We start from the raw sequence: 23396 nt of genomic DNA on the forward strand, positions 1-23396 counted from the left end.
GAATGACCGTGACCTTTTGATCCCTCAGTCGGCACTGTTTCAAAAACCGACATCAATCTCTAAAGGATATAGCCACATGGGCTCAGGAACACTTCAGAAAACCACTGTCTCTAAATACAGTTTGTCTCTACATCTGTAATTGCAATTTAAATCTCTGTTCTGTGGTCTGACAACTCCACATTTCAAATTGTTTTTGGAAATATTCAACATCGTATCATTCGGACCAAAGAGGAAGCGAACCATCCAGACTGTTATCGATGCAAAGTTCAAAAGCCAGCATCTGTGATGGTATGGGGGTGCATTAGTGCCCAAGGCATGTGTAACTTACACATCTGTGAAGGCACCATTAATGCTGAAAGGTACATACAGGTTTTGGAACAACATATGCTGCCATCTAAGCGCAGTCGTTTTCATGGATGCCCCTGCTTATTTCACCAAGACAATGCCAAGCCACATTCAGCACGTGTTACAACAGCGTGGCTTCCTAAAAAAAGAATGCGGGTACATTCCTGTCCCGCTTGCAATCCAGACCTGTCTCCCATCGAAAATGTGTGGCACATTATGAAGTGTAAAATACGACAGTGGAGACCCCGGGCTGTTGAACGACTGAAGCTCTACATAAAACAACAATGGGAAATAATTCCACTTTCAAAGCTTCAACAATTAGTTTCCTCAGTTCCCAGACGTTCATTGAGGGTTGTTAAAAGAAAAAGTGATGTAACACAGTGGTAAACATGCCCTTTCCCAACTACTTAGGCACATGTTGCAGCCATGAAATTCTAAGTTAATTATTATTTGCAAAAAAAAAAAAAGTTTAACATCAAATATGTTGTCTTTGTAGTGCAATCAATTGAATATGGGTTGAAAATGATTTCCAAATCATTGTATTCCGTTTATATTTACATCTAACACAATTTTACAACTCATATATATATATATATACTGTGTGTGTATATGTATATATATATATATATATATATATATATATGTATATATATACATATATATATATATATATATATATATATATATACTGTATTTGTGTATTTATGCATGTATGTGTGTGCAAAGACATAAGGGAAGAAGGCTTCAATGTTGACAAGGTTTCATGTTGCATTCCGACAGTGTCAGTGACTCAGAAGTACACAACTGCAATGTAGGACACAACATGATCACTCACGTGTCTTGACTCTATAGGAGTGCTGTGAAATGATTACTTTTTAAAAATAATATTAATCATAATTTTGATTTTGAGTCAATTGTTCTTGCATAATTTTATTTAGCTTTAAAAAATATATATTTGGACACAAATGCAATTTTATAATCAGTGTCATACAGGAAAATTTTTTAAATGCTTTGGTTGAATCCACCACATTTACTTAAGTTATCTCAGACGTATCACTCCTCTTTACACCGACGTATGCATTGACCAGATCATCGATATTAAAGAAACCTGCGCCGCCTTTAAGGTAACCATCCACGTAGTGCTGAAAATCCTAATTTCTCCTCAAGATTATTGAAGTATTTCTGATTCTGAATCTGATTCTGATTAGGGTGAAGGAGCATGTACTGGACATTACAGTCAAAATAAATTGTGTAAGTTGTCTGCGTATATACATGATTAGTGTGATATTTTTTGACAGCCTTATTTTATAGCAAAGGTGATTGTTAGACAAATTGTTAGTCATCTTGCCGTTAGCAACATGTGTTAGCACGTCCGCCTCAAAGAGAGATCAACAAGACCTATGCTAATAAGTATCCTCAATTTTGACATTGATCATTAAGTGTTGATATTCCTTACTATGTAAAGCACTACACAATTTTTGAATTGCATCACATGATGGCCAGGGGCATGTATTGTTGTTGTTGTTATGCATGACCTGAAGTTATTTAAAGAATCTACGCTATACTTGGTGTTTTGCTTGCAACAAATAAATCCACCTGTTATATTGTTTTCCTCAGAACCATATTCAATATGCATCCGTAGTCTGGACAATCAGCGACTGGGTCAACAATGGGCCGTTACCTCAGCATCGGCTTAAGGTCTGTGGACAGGAGTTTGAGATCATACTGTAAAATGAGATATCTCATAGTTCTCTTCAGAAGGTCCCCACATTCAGGCCATGAAGCACTCCACCTTCGTAGATATTCATTATTATCAAATGATCTTTCCAGATTTCAACAAAGAGCCATTTTTACACATTTTAATCTGTGTAAAGGCATCTTTCTTAGGGGTTTTTCCAAAGAAGTATATAACCTGCACATTGTGCGATGCTATTCGTCCTCAGACCAGCATGTTTTCAAGGCTCACGCTCCAATTGGGGTCATTGAGGACGCACAGAACAGTTTTGAGTTAGCCTCTCTGGGAGGACGCCTAGGTCAATCTTTTTATCGGTTGTCCAGACATATTAACTTTTATTTCAAGAACAAGGATACTGTGCCCATAGTTGAAAATGGCGGTATTGTTGTCACAACTCGGACATATCTTGGCGTGAGACAAAAGCGTTTTCAAAGTCAGCGGGCAGCTGGAAACATTACATCCAAAGGCAAACACAGAACAGAACCCATGAAGGAAAGGAAGGAGGACTTGGGTGTTGAGGTCCAGAATAAATCTGGACTGCAACTTTTTCACATCAGTTCTTTGGCGACAAGATTTGGCGAGAGCTACAATTACGTCGCCAGTCATATTAACTCCGTCTTCTCTCAGGGTGTTTCCAAAGTAGAGAAAGATGAAATTATGTCTCCAACCAAAGGGTCCAACAGAAGACAGAAAATGAGAAACATACATAGTAATCTCATCATAACTTCCAAAAAGAGAGGAATAAAATCATGTATGGAGCAGGCAACAGTGGAACCTGACCATGGCAACAGCTGGGAGGATAGTTATCGCTACTTTGCAAGACACATCAACAGGTACTTTGGTGCAAAGGTTGCTGATGATGCCAGCCATCAGAATCCAACTAAAGCAACTCTACAGTTTAAATCACAGAAAGACGTTAATGAACACCTCAACAACCCTGAAACTGACTTTTTCCACAATACCCATAACTCAACCAATTTTGGGGAGAATCATCTCCAGATGTCAGGTCATATCAATCAGTATTTCAAGGTGTCCAGCAGGTTGGAAGACACAGACACAAATCTCCAAAATGCGACAAACCCGCTCAATGCAGACAGAAAAGGGACTTTCTCCTTTATGGACTACTTCCATCTCCCCTCAAAAGCCATACCTGACCTGCTGGGGGCTTACTGGAACCAGGACCGTCCGTCCATGACCAGAAAGCCTGCCATGACATCGCCAGGAGCCGGGTTGAATAAAAAAGTGAGCCAATGACACTTCCTACGAGATTCCAATCAGGAATATAATTGCCTCCAGTTTGCATATGTTATTAATACATTTTGTTTTGCTTGTTGTCAGCCTGTTGTAAGCCACAAGCAGGCAGAAGAACTAATACATGGGTTGATCCAAGGCCTGAGGCAGGCTTCCTCTGCAGAGGCCCTGACAACCTGTGTGGAGGCGCTGAATGACCACCTGATCCACCACCCATCATGCAAAGCTTTAATGTGGAAGGTCAGTTGCAAGCAAAACAATCCAATTTGAGCATCAACTCCTATTAATTCACTAAATTAACCAGGAAAAAACAGCTGTTACATTACTGAGACAGCGGCGAGTCTATGGGAACAACCAGGTTCTTCAGAGTGCCATAAGAGAAGCTTTGGCTCTTATTGGCTATGTTGACCCGGTCAAAGGGCGTGGCATCAGAGTGCTTTCTATTGATGGTGGCGGCACAAGGTAAGAGAGTCGTGGTTTGTTTGTATGATTAAACAAAAAAATGCCATTCTGTTTTAAAAGCATACCAATAAATCAGCTACACATACAAATGTATTAAGAGTGCTGTATCAAAAAAATCAGCTTTTACAATTATAATCATGCTCGGGTAATATATTGTGGCCTCTCATGTAGCTATAAATACCAGACCAAAACAGTAGAAACAGCTGTCAGTATGATGCAATGCAGTTCTACACCACTGTAACCCACAGCCACACTAACAAATGTACTGTTACTGTTTTGTTTTAATTGCTAAATGCTTATAAACTTAATTTGTTCTGGGAGGGAGTTCTTAACTCAACACACTTGTATCTCAAATCAATGTCTCAATAATTTAATTGGTGCTTGACAAAAAAAATAAAAGGAAACGTGTTTGAAAAAGAAAAACAGACTTTTAAATAAGATCATTTGTAATAAAACAATACAATAGAATGTAGTACTGATGACTACAATAATCTTAATGATAATGTTCAGCATTTACCTTTGAGATAAAACGTTTGCGGTATCTTTTCCATATTTTCAAAGATAAATGTTCCTTGTTTATATATTATTACATATACAGTACATATATACATCCTTGGCTGGTGTTCGACTTTTACTTTTTCAGTATGTTTCAAATTAGCAGTGATATACTCAAACTGTTTTACCAAGTGGGTGACACACTGTGCCATGTTTTTGATGATTTCTTTCTTTAATTCAATGCATATCATCCACTTCTACTCAGCACTGTGCTTTACGTTGACTTCCTTACTTCCCTTTTGTTGTAAAAAATAAAGTTATATCCATCTTTAGCTTGTCGGTGAGAAGGAGAGACAGGAAAGAGCAAGGAGAGCCTGCAGTGTAATGCCCGCAGCTAAAAACAACTGCGTGAGAACGTCTACTCGAATATTACGATATAGTCATTTTCTATATCGCACAGAGACAAACCCGCGACATATCGTATATATCGATATATTGCCCAGCCCTACGTGGAAGCTTTTAACAAACATTTTTTTTGCAATTTAAAGGGGAACCACACGTTATTTGTAATTCTATCAATCGTTCACAATCCTTATTAGAGACAAGAAGACAAAATGTTTTTTTGTTTTTTTTTGCTGTCTAACATAAAAATGGTCTCTTTTTTGGTGGCTAGCAATGCAGCTAGTAGGAGCGATCAATTCTACCACTAAATCACTTAAAAAATGTATTCAAAACAGTCAACAATACTTATCTTATGTCCGTCACCTGCATAATAAACAAACTCTAGCGACATTATTATTGTAAGAGCAAACTCTTTATCCAGCATACTAACACATTGGCGTGTTACGGTATTAACTGTAGAGGCTAACTACGGCAAGAGGTAAGCTAGCTTCTACGTCAGCACAGAACGCGTTTGAGTTTTGCAATGCAAAATATTGCGATAGAACACCAATCCGTACTGACTGAAAAACATTAACAATCATATTACAGTCTCTGTAAAGTATTAGCCCACATTTAATATTTTTTTTGTACACAGCTAGCCAGACATTGTATGCTGTCTGTCATGATACACGCACAATGTACTGCATGTATCTTAATCAATATAAAGTGTGACTCACTCAATGAACAGTTTTCTGTTTGGTCCCGCTGGCCAGAGATGTTTTTTCTGGTTAATTACGGGTAAGCGGTCCATTTATGTCCAAATAGCTCGGCTTCAAGTTTCACATTTTGCAGCTTCGATTCACTTCTACCTTACTCTCTCGGCTTCCACCTGCTCCAACGTCTCACTCTTCCTTTGTGCTCGCTTCTAGAAGCAGTAGTTCATCCTCCATAAATTCAGCTTCAAAAAGATAAGGTTGCAAATCCTAATTTGTCCATAAATAGTTGTCTTCATTGTCTGTTACTACAACATTTGTAAGTCTGCGCTGATTAGATCACACACAAGCATTTTGTATCCGGAAGTAGGAACACACACTGTCGGACGTTCGCTGCTATGGAAACGGAAATAATTGCGCCAAAGAATTGATTAAAATGACTGAAATATGGTAAATATTGTACATATTACATACTGTTAAAAATGTTTCTGCTCAAGTCATACCAAAGACTATAAAAATGGGACCTTTACCTCCCTGCTTGACACTCAGCATCAAGGATTATAATTGGGGGGTTAAATCACTAAAAATGATTACTGAGCACGGTCACCACTGCTGCCCACTGCTCTCCTCACCTCCCGGGGGTGATCAAGGGTGATGTGTCAAATGCAGAGAATAATTTCGCCACACTTTGTGTGTGTGTGTGACAGTCATTGCTACTTTACTTTGCTTTTCTACATTTTATATATATATATATATATATGTATATATGTATATATATATGTGTGTGTGTATATATATATATATATATATATATATATATATATATATATATGTATATATGTATATATATATGTGTGTATATATATACATATATATATATGTATATATGTATATATATATATATATATATATGTATATATATATGTATGTGTATATGTATATGTATATTTGCATGTATGTACGTATATATATATATATGTATGTGTATGTATATGTATGTATATGTACATATATATGTATATATACATATATGTATACAAAATGTAGAAAAGCAAAGTAAAGTACCAATGTCTGTCAGTCACACACAAAGTGTGGCGAAATTATTCTCTGCATTTCACACATCACCCTATGTACAAACCCCGTTTCCATATGAGTTGGGAAATTGCGTTAGATGTAAATATAAACAGATTACAATGATTTGCAAATCCTTTTCAACCCATATTCAGTTGAATATGCTACAAAGACAACATATTTGATGTTCAAACTCATAAACTTTATTTTTTTTTAGCAAATAACAAAGAACGTAGAATTTTATGGCTGCAACACGTGCCAATGTACTTGGGAAAGGGCATGTTGACCACCTTGTTACATCACCTTTTCTTTTAACAACACTCAATAAACGATTGGGAACTGAGGAAACTAATTGTTGAAGCTTTGAAAGTGGAATTTTATTCCCATTCTTGTTTTATGTAGAGCTTCAGTCGTTCAACAGTCCGGGGTCACCGCTGTCGTATTTTACACTTTATAATGCGCCACACATTTTTGATGGGAGACAGGTCTGGACTGCAGGCGGGCCAGGAAAGTACCTGCACTCTTTTTTACGAAGCCACACTGTTGTAACACGTGCTGAATGTGGCTTGGCATTGTCTTGCTGAAATAAGCAGGGCCATCCATGAAAAAGACGGCTCTTAGATAAATGGTAAATGGGTTATACTTGTATAGCGCTTTTCTACCTTCAAGGTACTCAAAACGATTTGACACTATTTCCACATTCACCCATACACACACACATTCACACACTGATGGCGGGAGCTGCCATGCAAGGCCCTAACCACGAACCATCAGGAGCAAGGGTGAAGTGTCTTGCTCAAGGACACAACAGGCGTGACGAGGTTGGTAGAAGGTGGGGATTGAACCAGGAACCCTCAGGTTGCTGGCACGGCCACTCTCCCAACCGCGCCACGCCGTCCCCTGGATGGATAGATGGCAGCATAAGTTGTTCCAAAACCTGTATGTACCTTTCAGCATTAATAGTGCCTTCACAGATGTGTAAGTTACCCATGCCTTGGGCGCTAATGCACCCCCATACCATCACAGATGCTGGCTTTTGAACTTTGCGTTGATAACAGTCTGGATGGTTCGCTTCCCCTTTGGTCCGGATGACACAATGTCGGATAATTCCCAAAACAATTTGAAATGTGGACTCGTCAGACCACAGAACACTTTTCTACTTTGCATCAGTCCATCTTAGATGATCTCGAGCCCAGAGAAGCCGGCGGTGTTTCTGGATGTTGTTGATAAATGGCTTTGGCTTTGCACAGTAGAGCTTTAACTTGCACTAACAGATGTAGCGACAAACTGTATTTAGTGACAGTGGTTTACTGAAGTGTTCCTGAGCCCATGTGGTGATATCCTTTTGAGATTGATATGGGTTTTTGAAACAGTACCGTCCGTGGGATCTAAGGTCACGGTCATTCATTTTTGGTTTCCGGCCATGCCGCTTACATGGAGTAATTTCTCCAGATTCTCTGAACCTTTTGATGATATTATGGGCCGTAGATGTTGAAATCCCTACATTTCTTGCAATTGCACTTTGAGAAACGTTGTCCTTAAACTGTTTGACCATTTGCTCAAGCAGTTGTGGACAAAGTGGTGTACCTCGCCCCATCTTTTCTTGTGAAAGACTGAGCATTTTTGGGGAAGCTGTTTTTATACCCAATCATGGCACCCACCTGTTCCCAATCACCTGTGGGATGTTCCAAATAAGTGCTTGATGAGCATTCCTCAACTTTATCCGTATTTATTGCCACCTTTCCCAACTTCTTTGTCACGTGTTGCAGGCATCAAATTATAAAGTTAATGATTTTATCCCCCAAAAAATGTTTATCAGTTTACACATCAAATATGTTGTCTTTGTAGCATATTCAGATTAATATGGGTTGATTTGCAAATCATTGTATTCGGTTTATATTTACATATAACACAATTTCGCAACTCATATAGAAACGGCGTTTGTATATATTAAAGATGCGTGGTTTGCTGACACAACCGCGGAGTCCGCGGATGAACCGCGGGTCGGGCGGGTGACATGATGAAAAAAATAGATTTTAAATAGATTTGGGCGGGTGGCGGTTGAACCAATTCGGAAATATATATACATAGTTAAATGTTGTTACCCACATATGAAAAACGAGCAGCACTCCTTGAAACAGTCAATTATTCATCAGGCACTGCATTACAACACAACCCAACAACAAGTGCCGCAAGTGAGCGCTCCTTCAGCGCAGCAGGCCGCATTTTAGAGGCCAGGCGCTCTCGCCTGAATCCTGGCACTGTAGATGCCATTTTATTCCTGCATAATGCTAACAAAAAAAAAAGTAAGTAGATATACGGTTGGATACGTTAAACGAATTAGTCTACGTTACCTAGGCTATACCAAATAAGCCCATGTCTAACCTATGTTGAGTTCGGTCAGCTGAATACTTTTGATGGTTACGTGTTGTTTGGGCGCACTACAATGCAAAGGAATGCAGGTAATTGCGTTGTCTATTGTGTTTTTTTTCTATTCGAGGTATACCACAGTGTGTTAATTATTTGGCCTCGCTTTCAAGTGAAGCGCATCTCCGATTGGCTACAATGTAAGGCTATTTAGCCTGCTTTGTTTGTCGCGACCGTCTATTTTCGTTATAATTCAAGTTTGATGATGAAGTGCAGTCTGATGGGTTTGATTTCCCCCCTTTAGCTATTTTCCTTGACCAATAAGTTGCAGGTAATTTATTATTATTATTTATTTTATTTATTTTTGTTTAAATAGGGATGACATACATATGTTATTTTATAATTTAACTTTGTGCGCGTGATTGACAGCCGAAGGCTTATTAAGCACATTTTTGATGTATTTTTTTATTTCAACTTAAAAACGTATGAGCCTATGCCTACAACATAGGCTTTGTGTTTATCTTTATTTTCCTGCCTGTCATTGACAATGGAGATTGTCTGATATTTTGTCATGGCTGCAGGTCAATCAATAAATGTTCATCTTTGTCGCAATATTGTTCTCTGTTTCACTGTGCACCCTGCCCTCGTCCCTATTTGAGCATTATAACGTTAACAACTTAATAAGTGAAGTGAATTAAATTTAAATAGTGCTTTTCTCTAGTGACTCAAAGCGCTTTACATAGTGAAACCCAATATCTAAGTTACATTTAAACCAGTGTGGGCGGCACTGGGAGCACATGGGCAAAGTGTCTTGCCCAAGGACACAACGGCAGTGACTAGGATGGCGGAAGCGGGAGTCGAACCTGCAACCCTCAAGTTGCTGGCACGGCCACTCTACCAACAGAGCTATACCGCTATATTCATTGAAATAAATAAACAGGCCTGGTCTTTCTAAAACTTTTTTTTAACTTCTTAAAAGCATCGTTCTGCTTGCTGCAACTGTGCACACAAAGTGTGAGGAACGCATTCCTGATCTGATGGCATTGGCAACAATAGTCAACACTTTCTTAATGGAAATGACAATAATATTATAATAATGATAAATAATATTATCACGCATTAATATCTCTTAGCCACTAATGCGTGGCAAAGAGATATTAATGCGTGGCACGCATTGAATGTCTCTGCTGCATTGGATCAGTCTCCTTTCTTTAACAGGCAAAAGCTTTCTAACCTCACTAATGGCTTGCATAGTCTATATTAGATATATAACAAGGGGCGGGTGTGGTTTTGATAAAATGTTGGTTCGGGTGAATGGCGGGTGGATGACGACTTTTTTGATGCGGTTGCGGATTAAATGGTTGCCTATCCGCGCATCTCTAGTATATATATATACATATATATATATATATATATATATATATATATATATATATATATATATATATATACTTATAGTGTGTATATAAATTGTTGATGGAGGGTTTTGAAGTTGTTTTGAGGGCTTTGAAGGCTAAACTGGTGACTCCCATTAGCCACATCGCCCAAGCGTTTTTTATCATCTTTAAACCCCCCCTTAAAGGCCTACTGAAACCCACTACTACCGACCACGCAGTCTGATAGTTTATATATCAATGATGAAATATTAACATTGCAACACATGCCAATACGGCCTTTTTAGTTTACTGAATTGCAATTTTAAATTTCCTGCGAAGTGTCGTGTAGAAAACGTCGCAGCAGGATGTCTCGTATGATGACGCGTGCGTTTGACGTCTCGGGTTGTAGCGGACATTATTTTCCAGCCCGATCCAAGCTATAAGTAGTCTGCTTCAATCGCATGATTAAACAGTATTCTGAACATCTGTGTTGCTAAATCTTTTGCAATTTGTTCAATTAATAATGTAGAAAGATGGCCGTGGGAAGCTTTTAGCCTTTAGCCACACAAACACACGGTGTTTCCTTGTTTAAAATTCCCAGAGGTGAAGCTTTACTATGGATCAGAGCGGTCAAGCGAACATGGATCCCGACTACATGTCAACCGTCAGTTTTCGGTGAGAAAATTGTTGTAAGTCGACTCTTACCGGAGATCAGTGGAGCTTCTGTCCTGCTCCAGCTGCCGTGACTTCCCTCAGAGACTCTGGCGTCAACACACCCGTGGCCACACCCCTCCGACTTTCAGGCACTATTTAACTCACTAAAACACTAGCAACACTAGCAGATAAGGGATTTCCCAGAATTATCCTAGTAAATGTGTCTAAAAACGTCTGAATCGTTCCCACTGCAATTGCCTTTTTTTTTTTTGGACTTTTTTTTTATGGGACTTTTTTTTTTTTCTAGTCTAGGATGAAATTTCCTTTCATCCTGGCTCAAATTAATGAGGAAATTGTCGCTTTCTCGGTCCAAATCGCTCTAGCTGTTGCTAGCTATGATTGTAAACAATGTAAGGATGTGAGGAGCCCTACAACCCGTGACGACACGCACACATCGTCTGCTATTTCCGGTACAGGCAAGGCTTTTTTATTAGCGACCAAAAGTTGCGAACTTTATCGTCGATGTTCTCTACTAAATCCTTTCAGCAAAAATATGGCAATATCGCGAAATGATCAAGTATGACACATAGAATGGACTTGCTATCCCCGTTTGAATAAGAAAATCTAATTTCAGTAGGCCTATAAAAGACATGTGTGTTCTTGTCTCTCATAATGATCGTGAACCAAAAATGTGCAGTTCCCCTTCAAAGCATAACACGAAGCCGAGACACACTCCTATTTTGCGGTAGCACTGTAATTGTAAATTAACGTTCTGGCAACCTCTGTTTGCGCTCAAAATGTACGCCTGTACGCAGGGTGTTGACCTGTTTTTTGTTGTGTCCAGAGGTGTGGTGCCTCTGCAGGTATTAAAATTACTGGAAGCAGAGACAGGAAAGAAGGTCCATCAGCTGTTTGACTACATTTGTGGGGTCAGCACAGGTAACTAAGTTACTGAAAGTACGATCTTGTGGGAATAAAAAAGGCAAAAGTCATCCGTGTCCCATTGTGACACTATAGGTGCTGTGTTGGCCTTCATGCTCGGCCTGGCTCATTTTTCCCTGGAGGAGTGCGCTGACATGTATCGCCGCTTTGGCTCCGAAGTATTCCGTCAAAACCGTTTGGTTGGCACGGTGAAAATGGGCTGGAATCACTCTTACTATAACACAGAGACTTGGGAAACCATACTAAGGTATGCACACAGTCAACGCTATGTAGTTTTGGTATAGGTGTATTAATGAGTTGGTATTGTAATCAGAGAGAAGCTTGGTGATAGAGTGCTCATCAAAACAGCCAGTGATGAGTTGAGTCCCAAGGTAAGCACAAAGTTCCTTTTTTATTTTGCGGGATTTGTTCAATGTTAACCCGAGGCTGCTCTTTGTTCCTATGTTTTCAGGTTTCAGCTGTCAGCGCAGTGGTCAACTGGGGCAACAGTCCAAAAGCCTTCGTCTTCTGCAATTACAACCATAAACCAGGATCTCTGAGCCGCTATCCAGGAGGTTCTGGCTACCCCATGTGGCAGGCAGTGCGAGCGTCTTCAGCCGCTCCGGGATACTTTCAGGAATTCCCCCTGCAAAGTGATATCCACCAGGTTAGAAAATGATGTTGCTTGAATTGATAAAGTTAAAATATACGGCATGGCTTGGTTGGTAGAGCAGCCGTGCCAGCAACTTGAGGGTTTTAGGTTCTATCCCTGCTTGCGCCATCCTAGTCACTGCCGTTGTGTCCTTGGGCAAGATACTTTACTGATCTGCCCCCAGTGCTACCCACACTGGTTTAAATGTAACTTAAATAGTGCTTTTCACTAGAGAAAAACGCTATACAAATATACTTGACTTCACTTCACATTTCTAAACAAGAGAACATTAATAGTTCATAAATGTTTCAAAAACCCATGTAATTGAATTGTATTGTTATTTATTTAGCAAAAATATTTGTATATATTTTAAAATACAAATATAATTTATAATTTCGCAAGACCCACATGGTACGGATGAGACATTTTTAAATAAAATATTTTTTATGTTCAGAAATGCAAGTAAGTACATTTGACATCCTGCAGTATTCAACAAACAATAAATAAACTGTTGTTGTTTTTTTTTATTTTAAAATCTAATGGTTAACTGTAATATTAAATGTTAGCGTTAAAATTGAACTCATGTGACGAAAGCTTCTAATTACTAGTGTATTAACCAATACAGAAACTAAATAATGGTCATTGTGAAGTGTAGTGAATCATATTTATATAGCACTTTTTCTCTAGTGACTCAACGCGCTTTACATGGTGAAACCCAATATCTAAGTTACATTTAAACCAGTGTGGGTGGCACTGGGGGTAGGTGGGTAAAATTGTCTTGCCCAAGGACACAATGGCAGTGACTAGGATGGCGGAAGCGGGGATCAAAATTGGAACCCTCAATTTGCTGGCACGGCCACTTTACCAACCAAGCTATATCGCCCCAGCATTGCCAATGCTGTTAATTTAGTGCAGCAGTGCCACAAATTGCATTAAAAGGCAGCTACAAAATATGTTAAGCCCCTTACATTATACTTATTTTTAATCTGTGAAGTAAAAATAGGCCAAAAACCTGTCAAGTACCTCCCCTGATTTATATGTTTTCCACTGTAGGATGGAGGTATTATCATGAACAACCCCTGTGCCTTAGCTGTACATGAGAGCAGACTATTGTGGCCCCGTCACCCATTCCAGTGTGTGCTGTCCCTTGGCACCGGTCGCTATGACAACCCTAAGAGAGGCCCTACAACTTCCACCAGTCTGAGGGCTAAAATCAGTAACCTGATTAGCAGTGCAACCGACACTGAAGGCGTCCACACACTTTTAGATGACCTGCTCCCCCGCGATGTCTATTTCCGCTTCAACCCCATACTGAGTGCTGAGGTGACCCTAGACGAGAGCCGGCCGGGGGCCCTGGACCAGCTGGAGAGAGACACCCAGGTCTACCTCGAGAGAAACCGGCTAAAACTGGCTCGGCTCTGTTTGGTGCTCGGGGCAGAGCGATCGGCTGTTGGCAGAACCAAGGACTGGTTCAGTGAGTGGACCTGGGTGATGAAGCAGAGATGGATGTAAGGTTTTGTTCACCCTTGTCAAGTTTGGTTCGGTCAAAAATGCTCTGCTGGTACGGATCATTTGGTCAAGTGGGAACCTCGGGGTGAACAAACAAGCTGACTAAAATTGTTTGAGAGATGTATCTCAATCCAGTTCATTTGTGAATGGTGGTATATGGTACATGTATGTGTATGTATACTTGTATGTATATGTATACATGTTTATATGTATGTATGTATATATACGTACATATTTATGTACGTATATATACATATGTATCCATATGTATGCATGTGTATACTTGTATGTTAATATGTATATATTTTTGTATATATATTTGCATATCCTGTATATAGAAACATACATATATGTTAGCAATGCCACGTTATGTTAACAGTCATGTATTCTTAAACAAAAGCTCTCCACGATGAAATGATTTTCAGGAAGTGCTTGATGATGGGTCGTGGTTCTACATGAGTTGGCTAACAAATGGCATACCATAGAGCATTGGTGTCAAGGTCAAATTATCTATGGCCCCCGGTATGATATTTGATTAGTATTAAATTCGGCACGCAGGCCACGCACCAATACTCCATCAGTGTTGGCGCTAGGAATTTTCAAGATAAAAGGGGTCCCACAGTCAATTTTTGGGGTCCCACCTTTTTGTAACCGTTTTGAAAACAAATGATAAATGTATGCATTATCCTGGGATATCTCGCATTCTATATTGTATTTTGGGAAAAAGGTTGTCCTAAACGCTACTTAATTCATTACGAAAATAATACAAAATCAAACAAATTTGCATGCATATGTACACTTATTTAGTTTAAAAACATTCATTCACTTTCTTCTTTCCCTCATGGATCTAAACTTTACTGCTGTCTGTATTTTTTTCGATATTTTTATTGTAATATTTTCAGAATGTGTTTGTTCTATTTTTAGCCAAAGTAAGACAAGGAAAACAATCGGAAGTTGTCTTTATTTTTTTATTTTAATGCCATGATTTTAATAGACCGCCCTGCGTGTGCACAGATAGAATGAGTTTGACACTCCTGACAGTTTGCATATACAATTAAAAAATATCACACATCAATTTATATTCACGTATAATTATTAGGGCTGTCAAAATTAAGAAGTTAACTCATGTGATAGCCAAAAAATACAGTGTTTATGTTGATTTAAAAAAGATTAACATTAAAAATATTTATGCAAGTGAGTAATAACCTTTGATTAATCATAATAAAGCTGAATTCAAAAGTGTTTAATTAAAAAAAAAAACATTTAACAACAGTAATAGTTATGCACAGATGTATGCAGTATATTGTGCAATTGTAAACATGTGATGTTCTTTTATTTCACTTGTTAAGCAAGTTCAGAAGAAACCATGTGCATCATGCAAACACACAGAATGGGTATAGGTCATGAAACTTCCCAATAAAGTCACAGTTTTGATTAAAATACCAGTGTCAACGCAAAGCGAAATTGAGCAACTTGACCAAGTATTTTTTGGTTGGTCCAGACCACAAAAGTGAACATAGTCTAAGATGGTTTGAATAGTCCAGCCTCACTTGATAGAACTGATAACCTGCTAAATATTTAAAATTTAATTATTACATTTATGGGTCATTTTTGTATACAAACAAAATGATATAGCGCTTACACATGGTTAGTTGTATTAAATTTTTGGTAATAATGGTAATGAGCCTTTAGTATTACCTACTTGTATTTAATACACCGTATCATTAGGACAATTCATTTTGTCTCAAAAATATATTCTTACAAAATTACAATAACATTACGTTGGTGTTTTGTACTTATCATCTAGTATCCCTTTTAACTTATTTCTGTTAGTATCTACTTTAGCTTTAGCAATTGTTTAAACAACTAACAATTAAGAGACTTGTTTTTTTGTACGACTCGAAGCAGAAATGTGCGAGAAAAGCATGTTTACGCACTTTATTTTGGGAAGAAAAAAAATACAGCCATATAGTTATTAACCAGGCATTCAAATGTTCCAACTCCTATACATCCGTGGATTTTTTTTATAATGTTGTGATATTTGTTATCAAGAATAAATACATATTTATTTCAAATTGTGTTGTATTTCATGTTTATTTTTCTGTTCACTCTACTTTGCATCAACCCACGCTATGAATCAGTTGAGTTTTGACAAACGGTGTAAGAGTTTATCATTAAGTGAGAGGCCATCCAATCAGTGAATATCAGGAGTTAAATCCCACCCATATGTCTCGTAGCTGAGAACGCCACAATAGGCCTGCTTTATTCCAAACAATGGTCTATTTACTAAATGTGCCTGTGCCAGTCACAGTTAAGATACAAGGTCAGTGGAGAAATCCACATGGGACTTAGTATTTGGCTCCTCTGATGTCCACCTCAAGAAGGGTATTGTAATGTTTGAAATGCGTCGTGGTTGCTTTTCTAATATGGCACTCTAGTACGAGTGTGTATTTCTCCACTGCCCTCCCACTGGCTATATTTGTCTTGGATTTCACTATGCGTGTATTTTCCAAGGCCTAGTGGGACCGGGGTTTTGGGCCGTTATCCTGGAGAGCTTTTGATGTTTTGTCTCTAAGCCTCACTTACCTGGTGGAGACGCAAGCAAGACTGAAGATGGAAAGGAAATAGAGGTTGGTTTCCACGGCAACACATTAAAAGGGACCTAAAAATTGCTCCGGTACTTCCAGGTAGGACTGTCACTACCATCACCATTACCAGATTTTTTTTTTGTTCCCATTGAAATGCGTCTGAAGTACATTTAGTGTTGCCATGTGAAGGAGGCCTTGTGTTCTTGTGATTGTTTCTAAGACAAACATCAATGGAGGTCAAGGTTTTAATGATCTCACTCAGTCTGACTCGAGTAGTTGGCGGGATGGAGAGGTGCATCAACAGCTTGTGCAAAAGTGGGGAATTATCTCTCAATGTCATGATCACTCGCGACTGTTCTGAACTTTAGTGTTGTTTTTAATAAACAACAATAGTAATTCAATTTATTATTGTTATTATTGTCTTTTTTTTTTTTAGTGTTTTCTTATTGTCCAGTGCTCTTTTTTGGTGGTTCTTCCTGTTTGTGGTCTGTTACTCGTACTTTATCAATGCTTGTGAATGCTGTTCTCCTCACCTGTCCCTGATTGCCAATCAGTAGGATTTAACTGCGAGCGGCGTCTTCCTTGCAACACTAGTTCATTGTCCAATGTCCGTGTTAAGCCATTTTGCTTACCTTACCATGGTGTGATGATTCTTCATTATTGGTACCTAATAAAAGGACCTTCGATTTGCACGCAGCTGCATTCCCTGCATCCAGGGATCACGCCACCTGCCAGCATTCTCCATCTAACCAATTTCACAATCACATTTGCCGTTAACTCAACTAACATAATTTTGCAAGAAAATTCTGGAAATCCTCTGTTTCTTATGAGTATAATAGATCACTTTTGAATTTAACAACTTTTTGCTGTCTCATATAGCATTTTTTTAATTGCTCTGACTGTACATATTTATTTACAACATAAAACTACTTCAAAGGGTGACACAGAGATTAATTATTTTCTTTTTTAATTCTCTTCAATTATCCCTTTTTTTTTTTTTTGTTAGTCTTCACAGTGGAAGAGGGGTTAGTGCGTCTGCCTCACAATACGAAGGTCCTGCAGTCCTGGGTTCAATCCCAGGCTCGGGATCTTTCTGTGTGGAGTTTGCATGTTCTCCCAGTGAATGCGTGGGTTCCCTCCAGGTACTCCGGCTTCCTCCCACCTCCAAAGACATGCACCTGGGGATAGGTTGATTGGCAACACTAAATTGGCCCTACTGTGTGAATGTGAGTGTGAATGTTGTCTGCTTAGGCTGCTGCCCACGCCACCCGACCTCAGATCAGCGGAAGAAAATGGATGGATTAGATTAAAATATTTAAATATTTAGATTAATTTTTTCTCACAGAGAACTGAGAACCCATCATTCATTCACTCCACATTCACACATGGATGGTGGTAAGCTTAATTTGTAGCCACAGCTACCCTGGGGCAGACTGACCAAAGTGTGGCTTCTAAGTTGCACATATGGACCCTTCCTACCACCACTTAACAGTGTGAGCGGCGCTGGGTGCAAGGTGGGGGAAGTGTCTTTTCCAAAGTCACAATGACCTTGACGAGAACGGCGGAAACTAGAATCGGACAGGGAACCCTTAAAGTTGCTGGCACGGCTTTTCTGCCATCTCAGCCACGCCGTCCCTTGATTGGGAAAAAAAGTAAACATTCACTTGTAACGTTTGCTTTCCACTAGATCTTACGGACCACTGCCCCACTTGCTTTATCACCATTGGTCACACTGACCTAGAAAACAGTCTTATGCACAACCGGAGAGTACTTAGCCCAACCCTCCTTCACAGACACAGTAATGCAATGTGCAACTGATACGGGCAGATTGTGTCGCGGACCCCCACCCTCATCCCCTTTGTCTACAATCTGCTTCTATTCAAGCTCCGAGGTCCCACGTGCCAACGGAGACCCGCGATCATGGAGACAATCTTGTCGTCATGAGCTGACCTCTTCTTGTGCAGTGTGGTGCGTGGCACAGATCTCTGCTCGCTTGCACTAAAGTATGCCAAGAGCGATTGCGCCCGCTTATTTGCTTGGCCCGAGGCACAAGAGCGGCCGTTTACATCCTGCTCAAAATGATGAATGGACGGCGATATAAGATTCTGGTATCAGCTCCAACATGCGCTTGGATGCCTGAGAGCCTCGGCGAGTCAGCCCACTGTTGACAGCCCACACATAAATGCCGCCTATGATTCATTAGAATTAACTTTCCTTTGTAGCAAGGATGTGCATGCTGTGGTATGAAAACAAAACTCAGCTCTTCTTAAAATATACAACTGTGTATTTTTAGGAAATATAAAAAAGGAAATAATAGTCTCTGTATTTGTAAATAATGGGCGGTGTTGTCATGGATCCATCGGACTTGAGGGTTGCCACATGCAAAATGCATGTGAGAGAAACAAACATTGCTTTCATTCTGGGCCCAACAGTTATTCAGGGAACAATAAAGCCCACATTTAGATGTCATCAAAATCAGCAGGAATGCACTTTTGGCCCCGATAGGGATTATTCTCTGCTTTCTTGTGTTCGTTTCCAGCCTATTTCTGAGAACCACTCTGACCTTAACAGAGAGCATTAGAATAAATAAAAAGTGTTTCTCCACATCCACTCTCCGTGGCCATTAGGATAAAAGGTGTTCTGCATGGAGTTTCACTTTTTAATGCAAACGTTATAGTTTGAAAGAAACTGATTGTCGCAATGGTGAGTGCCTGTGGAAGAACAGTGAAGTGCAGAGAGTGTAGGTGGTTGTATGGCGCTCATTCATTATTCATCAGCTGGGTAGGCAGCGTGTAAGTGGCAGTGACGGATTCTAATACAGAGGTGTGACATCTCCAGGCTTCTTGACCTGACATTTTGTGGATTTTATACATGATACCACAAAAATAAGAGAGACATCTGACTAAAGAAAAAATCAACAACTTTTCGATCATGATGGTTTGGATAGGAGGGACAGTCCAGAATAGACGCAACATGAGAACGGTAGGTACAAATATGACTCACGGGCTAGAAGTATACATTAAAGCAGTGTTTTTCAACCACTGTGCCGTGGCACACTAGTGTGCCGTGAGAAACAGTCTTGTGTGCCGTGGGAGTTTATGTAATTTCATCTATTTGGGTTAAAAAAACTTTTTGCAAAACAGTCTGCAAATTGTTGTTGTTGAATCTCGGCGCTGTCTAGAGTTCGGCAGAGTAACCGTGTAATACTCTTCCATATCAGTAGGTGGCAGCCGGTAGCTAATTGCTTTTGTATATGTCGGAAACAGCGGGAGGTTGCATGCAGGTAAAAAGGTGTTTAATGCTTAAACCAAGAATAAACAAAAGGTTAGTGCCCCTAAGAAAAGGCATTGAAGCTTAGGGAAGGCTAGGCAGAACGGAACTAAAACTGAACTGGCTACAAAGTAAACAAAAACAGGATGCTGTACGACAGCAAAGACTTACTGTGGAGCAGAGACGGAATCCACAATGTACATCCAAACATGACATGACAATCAACAAAGTCCCCACAAAGAAGGATAAAAACCAATTAAATATTCTTGATTGCTAAAACAAAGTAGATGCGGTAAATATCGCTCAAAGGAAGACATGCAACTGCTACAGGAAAATACCAAAAAAAGAGAAAAAGCCACCAAAATAGAGCGCAAGACAAGAACTAAAACACTACACACAGGAAAACTGCACAAAAACTCAGAATAAGTCATAGCGTGATGTGACAGGTCGTGACAGTACACCTACTTTGAGACAAGACTTACATATTGATGAAAGGTTGGTTATGGTTTAAATTCATATCCAACAATCGCGACAACGACTTTTTACCGTCAACTTAGTTTCGTTTTGAATAAATCGGTCATTATTATTATTAACATGATGAATATTTACTTTCTTATCTTATTTTCAAAAAGGTTGAAAGTATTTCTTATAATTCTTCTTCTTTGTACTTTGTCAGCACTGTTAATTTGAACAACGTCTTAAACTCCATCATATCAGTACAATGTTTAACTTGTTTACTTAATCCATTCTATAATTCAACTCCACATACTGATATTCCAAAGGTTCTAATAGTTGTACATGCATCCAAATGTTTTAAATTAGATTTTCATCAAAGGTTATACAAATGATTGTTTTTCTCCTCTTCAGTTGAGAATCATTTTTGTACATTCTTTGGTTTAGGAAACTATTGGGCAGTAGCGTTGTAATGTTTTTTCCGTTAATTAGGTTATTTTTGCACCAAACAACGTCAGGGGATTTCACAAACACTAGCGATAGCTATGTGCACATGGATCCATTTAATAGGATTAAAAGCCTAACCGGAATGAAATGCTTCATGTATACAAGCCATTCTGAATATTCGGACCCGATCACACAGGCTCGGATCAAAATTTCATTCCGATCGAGATGGGTGGTTTATGCTGCTAGTCATTCGGATTGTATCACATGAAAACACATCTTCCGAAATTCAAGTCAGAACTATCCTTACTTTGCATGGCTTTGATGTTAGCTATACTTTGTTGGTGGAGCGGGGACTAACATGTATTAGTCTCGGAATGAAGCGATTGTCTTGCTGTTGTCTCCACTCTTTCAACATGTATAGACGTAGCGTTATATACTGTTGAGTTTTTTGCTTTAAAACGAGACTAGCAAAAACGAAAGTATAGGTCTGGTGTGTCATGTGTTGATGTAACGAGCTGTTTTATTCACAACATCACAGCTACTTCAAGTGCTAGCTGCCAGTCTCAAACATGTACACAGAACGTCGTAACATGAAGACGTGCCACAACCCGTACATAATCACAACGTAAGAAGCACAGAACAGCTCGATTTGAAAAAAAAGTGAGGTAAAACAAAAGTAGTGAACAGAAGTAAAACATGACAAATAAATACCATTATAACATTGGACAATCAGAAATCCACAATGCCATCTTTGTTTACAATGGAAGTCACTGCTTAGTCAGGACCTGCAGTGAGCAATCTCATCCAAAAGATGACCCCACAGAACAAATGATAACGCATCACTCCGTTTATCTTAACTTCTTCTCATGTCAAAGCAAAGTATTGCGATTTAAGGTGTGATGCATGAAAATGCATGTCATAATCAGATAATTCTTTTCAGGGCCCATGTACACAGTAACATTCTAATCTGGATGATGATCAGATTAAATAAATGTTGTCCACGTACACGTGGTGAGTGTAAATTACCTGTCTGCCTGATGCTCTGTCGGAGGAGCAGTTTGGGGAGGAATTTTCACAGGAATTCACATACATGCCACATCACATATCCAAACACAATTGGGGGGATTTATTTCAGGGAGAATGTTTATAAATACTAAAATAATAAAAAAAAGAGTGCAAGCAAAGAAGGGCACTTTTCTCATGAAAGGCAAAAGGACCGGTGTTTGAGCACCACCAGAGGGGGTATCTGTGCACATGCCTGCCAACAAAACAAACCTGATTTTCACAAATCAAGCTGCATGTTGATGTCAGTAATTGTTCATGTAATGCAATGTTAACATATAAACGTTAACACATTTACAAGGGGACACACACATTATGTTGTAGTTGGGTATTGGTTTAGATGACTCATTTGCTATTTTTTTCATTAGAGTCAATACCGAGGAAAGGTATGGCAGGGAATGTTCCAGAGAAAACATGACAAAGACAGAGCTTGATCACAAGTCTTAAAAAATGTCCGCCACATAATGAATGTATTAATGAGGCCAATGGTGATATTACATATTCCCAGCACATTCTTACACATATGCCATCCATGTCTTTTGTTCCCAGTAATGTCCCTGCTACTTGTCGTTAAGTATGACTGAATAATGTCTAAAATGAAAACAATGATGTCTATTGCATAATTGGTGTCCTCTGTTTCAATGAAGTGTTTATGACAGCAGGTGTAGGACTCCATGCACAGTTAAGATGGGCACACTGATCCAAACAGTGCTGTTGATGCTTTTATGGCAAAGTGTTTGGCCTTTGGACATCCCTCTGGAGAGTGAGTCAATATCGTTACATTTCTAGTTGGACTTTGTGATATGCATTATCGTCTGCTTTAACGCCTGCACTCCTTCATCCCTGCAGTCCGTCAACCCCCAACTATCACAAAGCAGTCAATGAAGGAGCATATTGTTGACCCCAAAGACACCATGGTCATTGAGTGTGAGGCCAAGGGAAACCCTCATCCTATGTAAGCAGCGAATGATGCAGCCCAAAGTCAAAACAAAGATTGACGTTTTTTGTTTTTTTTTCTTGTTTCAAACAAGTTTCTCATGGAGACGCAATGGGAAGTATTTCAATGTGGCACGCGATTCGCAAACATCAATGCGTCGGCGCTCAGGGACGCTGGACATCTATGCCCGGAACAATCCAGAACAGTATGAGGCAGAATATCAGTGCATTGCCTCCAATGAGTATGGTTCTGCATACTCCAACAAAATCAGACTGCAACTGTACAGTAGGTTAAACATAACACTCATGTTTATCTCCAAGCTTCCCAAAATGATGTATGATGGATTAAATGAAGACTTTTTGGTGGGTAGGTGTAAATGGGAATGGTGGGCTCTCTCTTCATGCCAGTCCTGTCAGTCCTTGAAATAGCTTACATGGGTGAACATATTACCATTGTGCACAATGGATGTTTAGTTAAATCAGTGGTCCCCAACCACCGGTCCGGAGACCGGCGACGGTCCGTGACGCATTTGCTACCGGGCTGCACAGAATCATTTTCTCCAACCTAACTTTGGCCTGTCCCACTAAACACACAAACGACTTGTTATTAGATTTATATTACAACTCCTGATAGGATGTTGCCATTTGTCATAGTACAACAAAGCACATTAATGAACATATACAATGTTTACATGCCAGATTGTAGCC

At 39.3% G+C, this 23396-nt stretch overlaps 3 protein-coding genes across 4 annotated transcripts in view; all 3 read left to right on the top strand.

The window, feature by feature from the left end:
• LOC133554325 (calcium-independent phospholipase A2-gamma-like) overlaps nucleotides 1-16007 on the top strand; it is a 19020-nt gene extending 3013 nt beyond the window's left edge. The window contains exons 2-9 of the mRNA XM_061902928.1: nucleotides 1963-3322; nucleotides 3419-3571; nucleotides 3636-3793; nucleotides 11695-11789; nucleotides 11868-12039; nucleotides 12106-12163; nucleotides 12244-12438; nucleotides 13477-16007. Coding sequence (XP_061758912.1) covers nucleotides 2015-3322; nucleotides 3419-3571; nucleotides 3636-3793; nucleotides 11695-11789; nucleotides 11868-12039; nucleotides 12106-12163; nucleotides 12244-12438; nucleotides 13477-13935 — 2598 coding nt within the window. The 5' untranslated portion in view covers nucleotides 1963-2014 and the 3' untranslated portion in view covers nucleotides 13936-16007. The remainder of the gene's footprint in view (nucleotides 1-1962; nucleotides 3323-3418; nucleotides 3572-3635; nucleotides 3794-11694; nucleotides 11790-11867; nucleotides 12040-12105; nucleotides 12164-12243; nucleotides 12439-13476) is intronic.
• The window catches only part of fbln2 (fibulin 2), a 345987-nt gene that overhangs the window by 233319 nt on the left and 89272 nt on the right, over nucleotides 1-23396 (top strand).
• The window catches only part of LOC133554323 (neurofascin-like), a 34378-nt gene continuing 27057 nt past the window's right edge, over nucleotides 16076-23396 (top strand). The window contains exons 1-4 of one of the 2 annotated variants that reach the window (XM_061902924.1): nucleotides 16076-16619; nucleotides 22412-22515; nucleotides 22602-22707; nucleotides 22784-22974. In XM_061902924.1, coding sequence (XP_061758908.1) covers nucleotides 22440-22515; nucleotides 22602-22707; nucleotides 22784-22974 — 373 coding nt within the window. In that variant the 5' untranslated portion in view covers nucleotides 16076-16619; nucleotides 22412-22439. The remainder of the gene's footprint in view (nucleotides 16620-22411; nucleotides 22516-22601; nucleotides 22708-22783; nucleotides 22975-23396) is intronic. The other variant, XM_061902925.1, reaches the window with a different exon arrangement.

This window comes from Nerophis ophidion, linkage group LG06 (genome assembly GCF_033978795.1).
Source record: "Nerophis ophidion isolate RoL-2023_Sa linkage group LG06, RoL_Noph_v1.0, whole genome shotgun sequence".
Classification (NCBI taxonomy): Eukaryota; Metazoa; Chordata; class Actinopteri; order Syngnathiformes; family Syngnathidae; genus Nerophis; species Nerophis ophidion.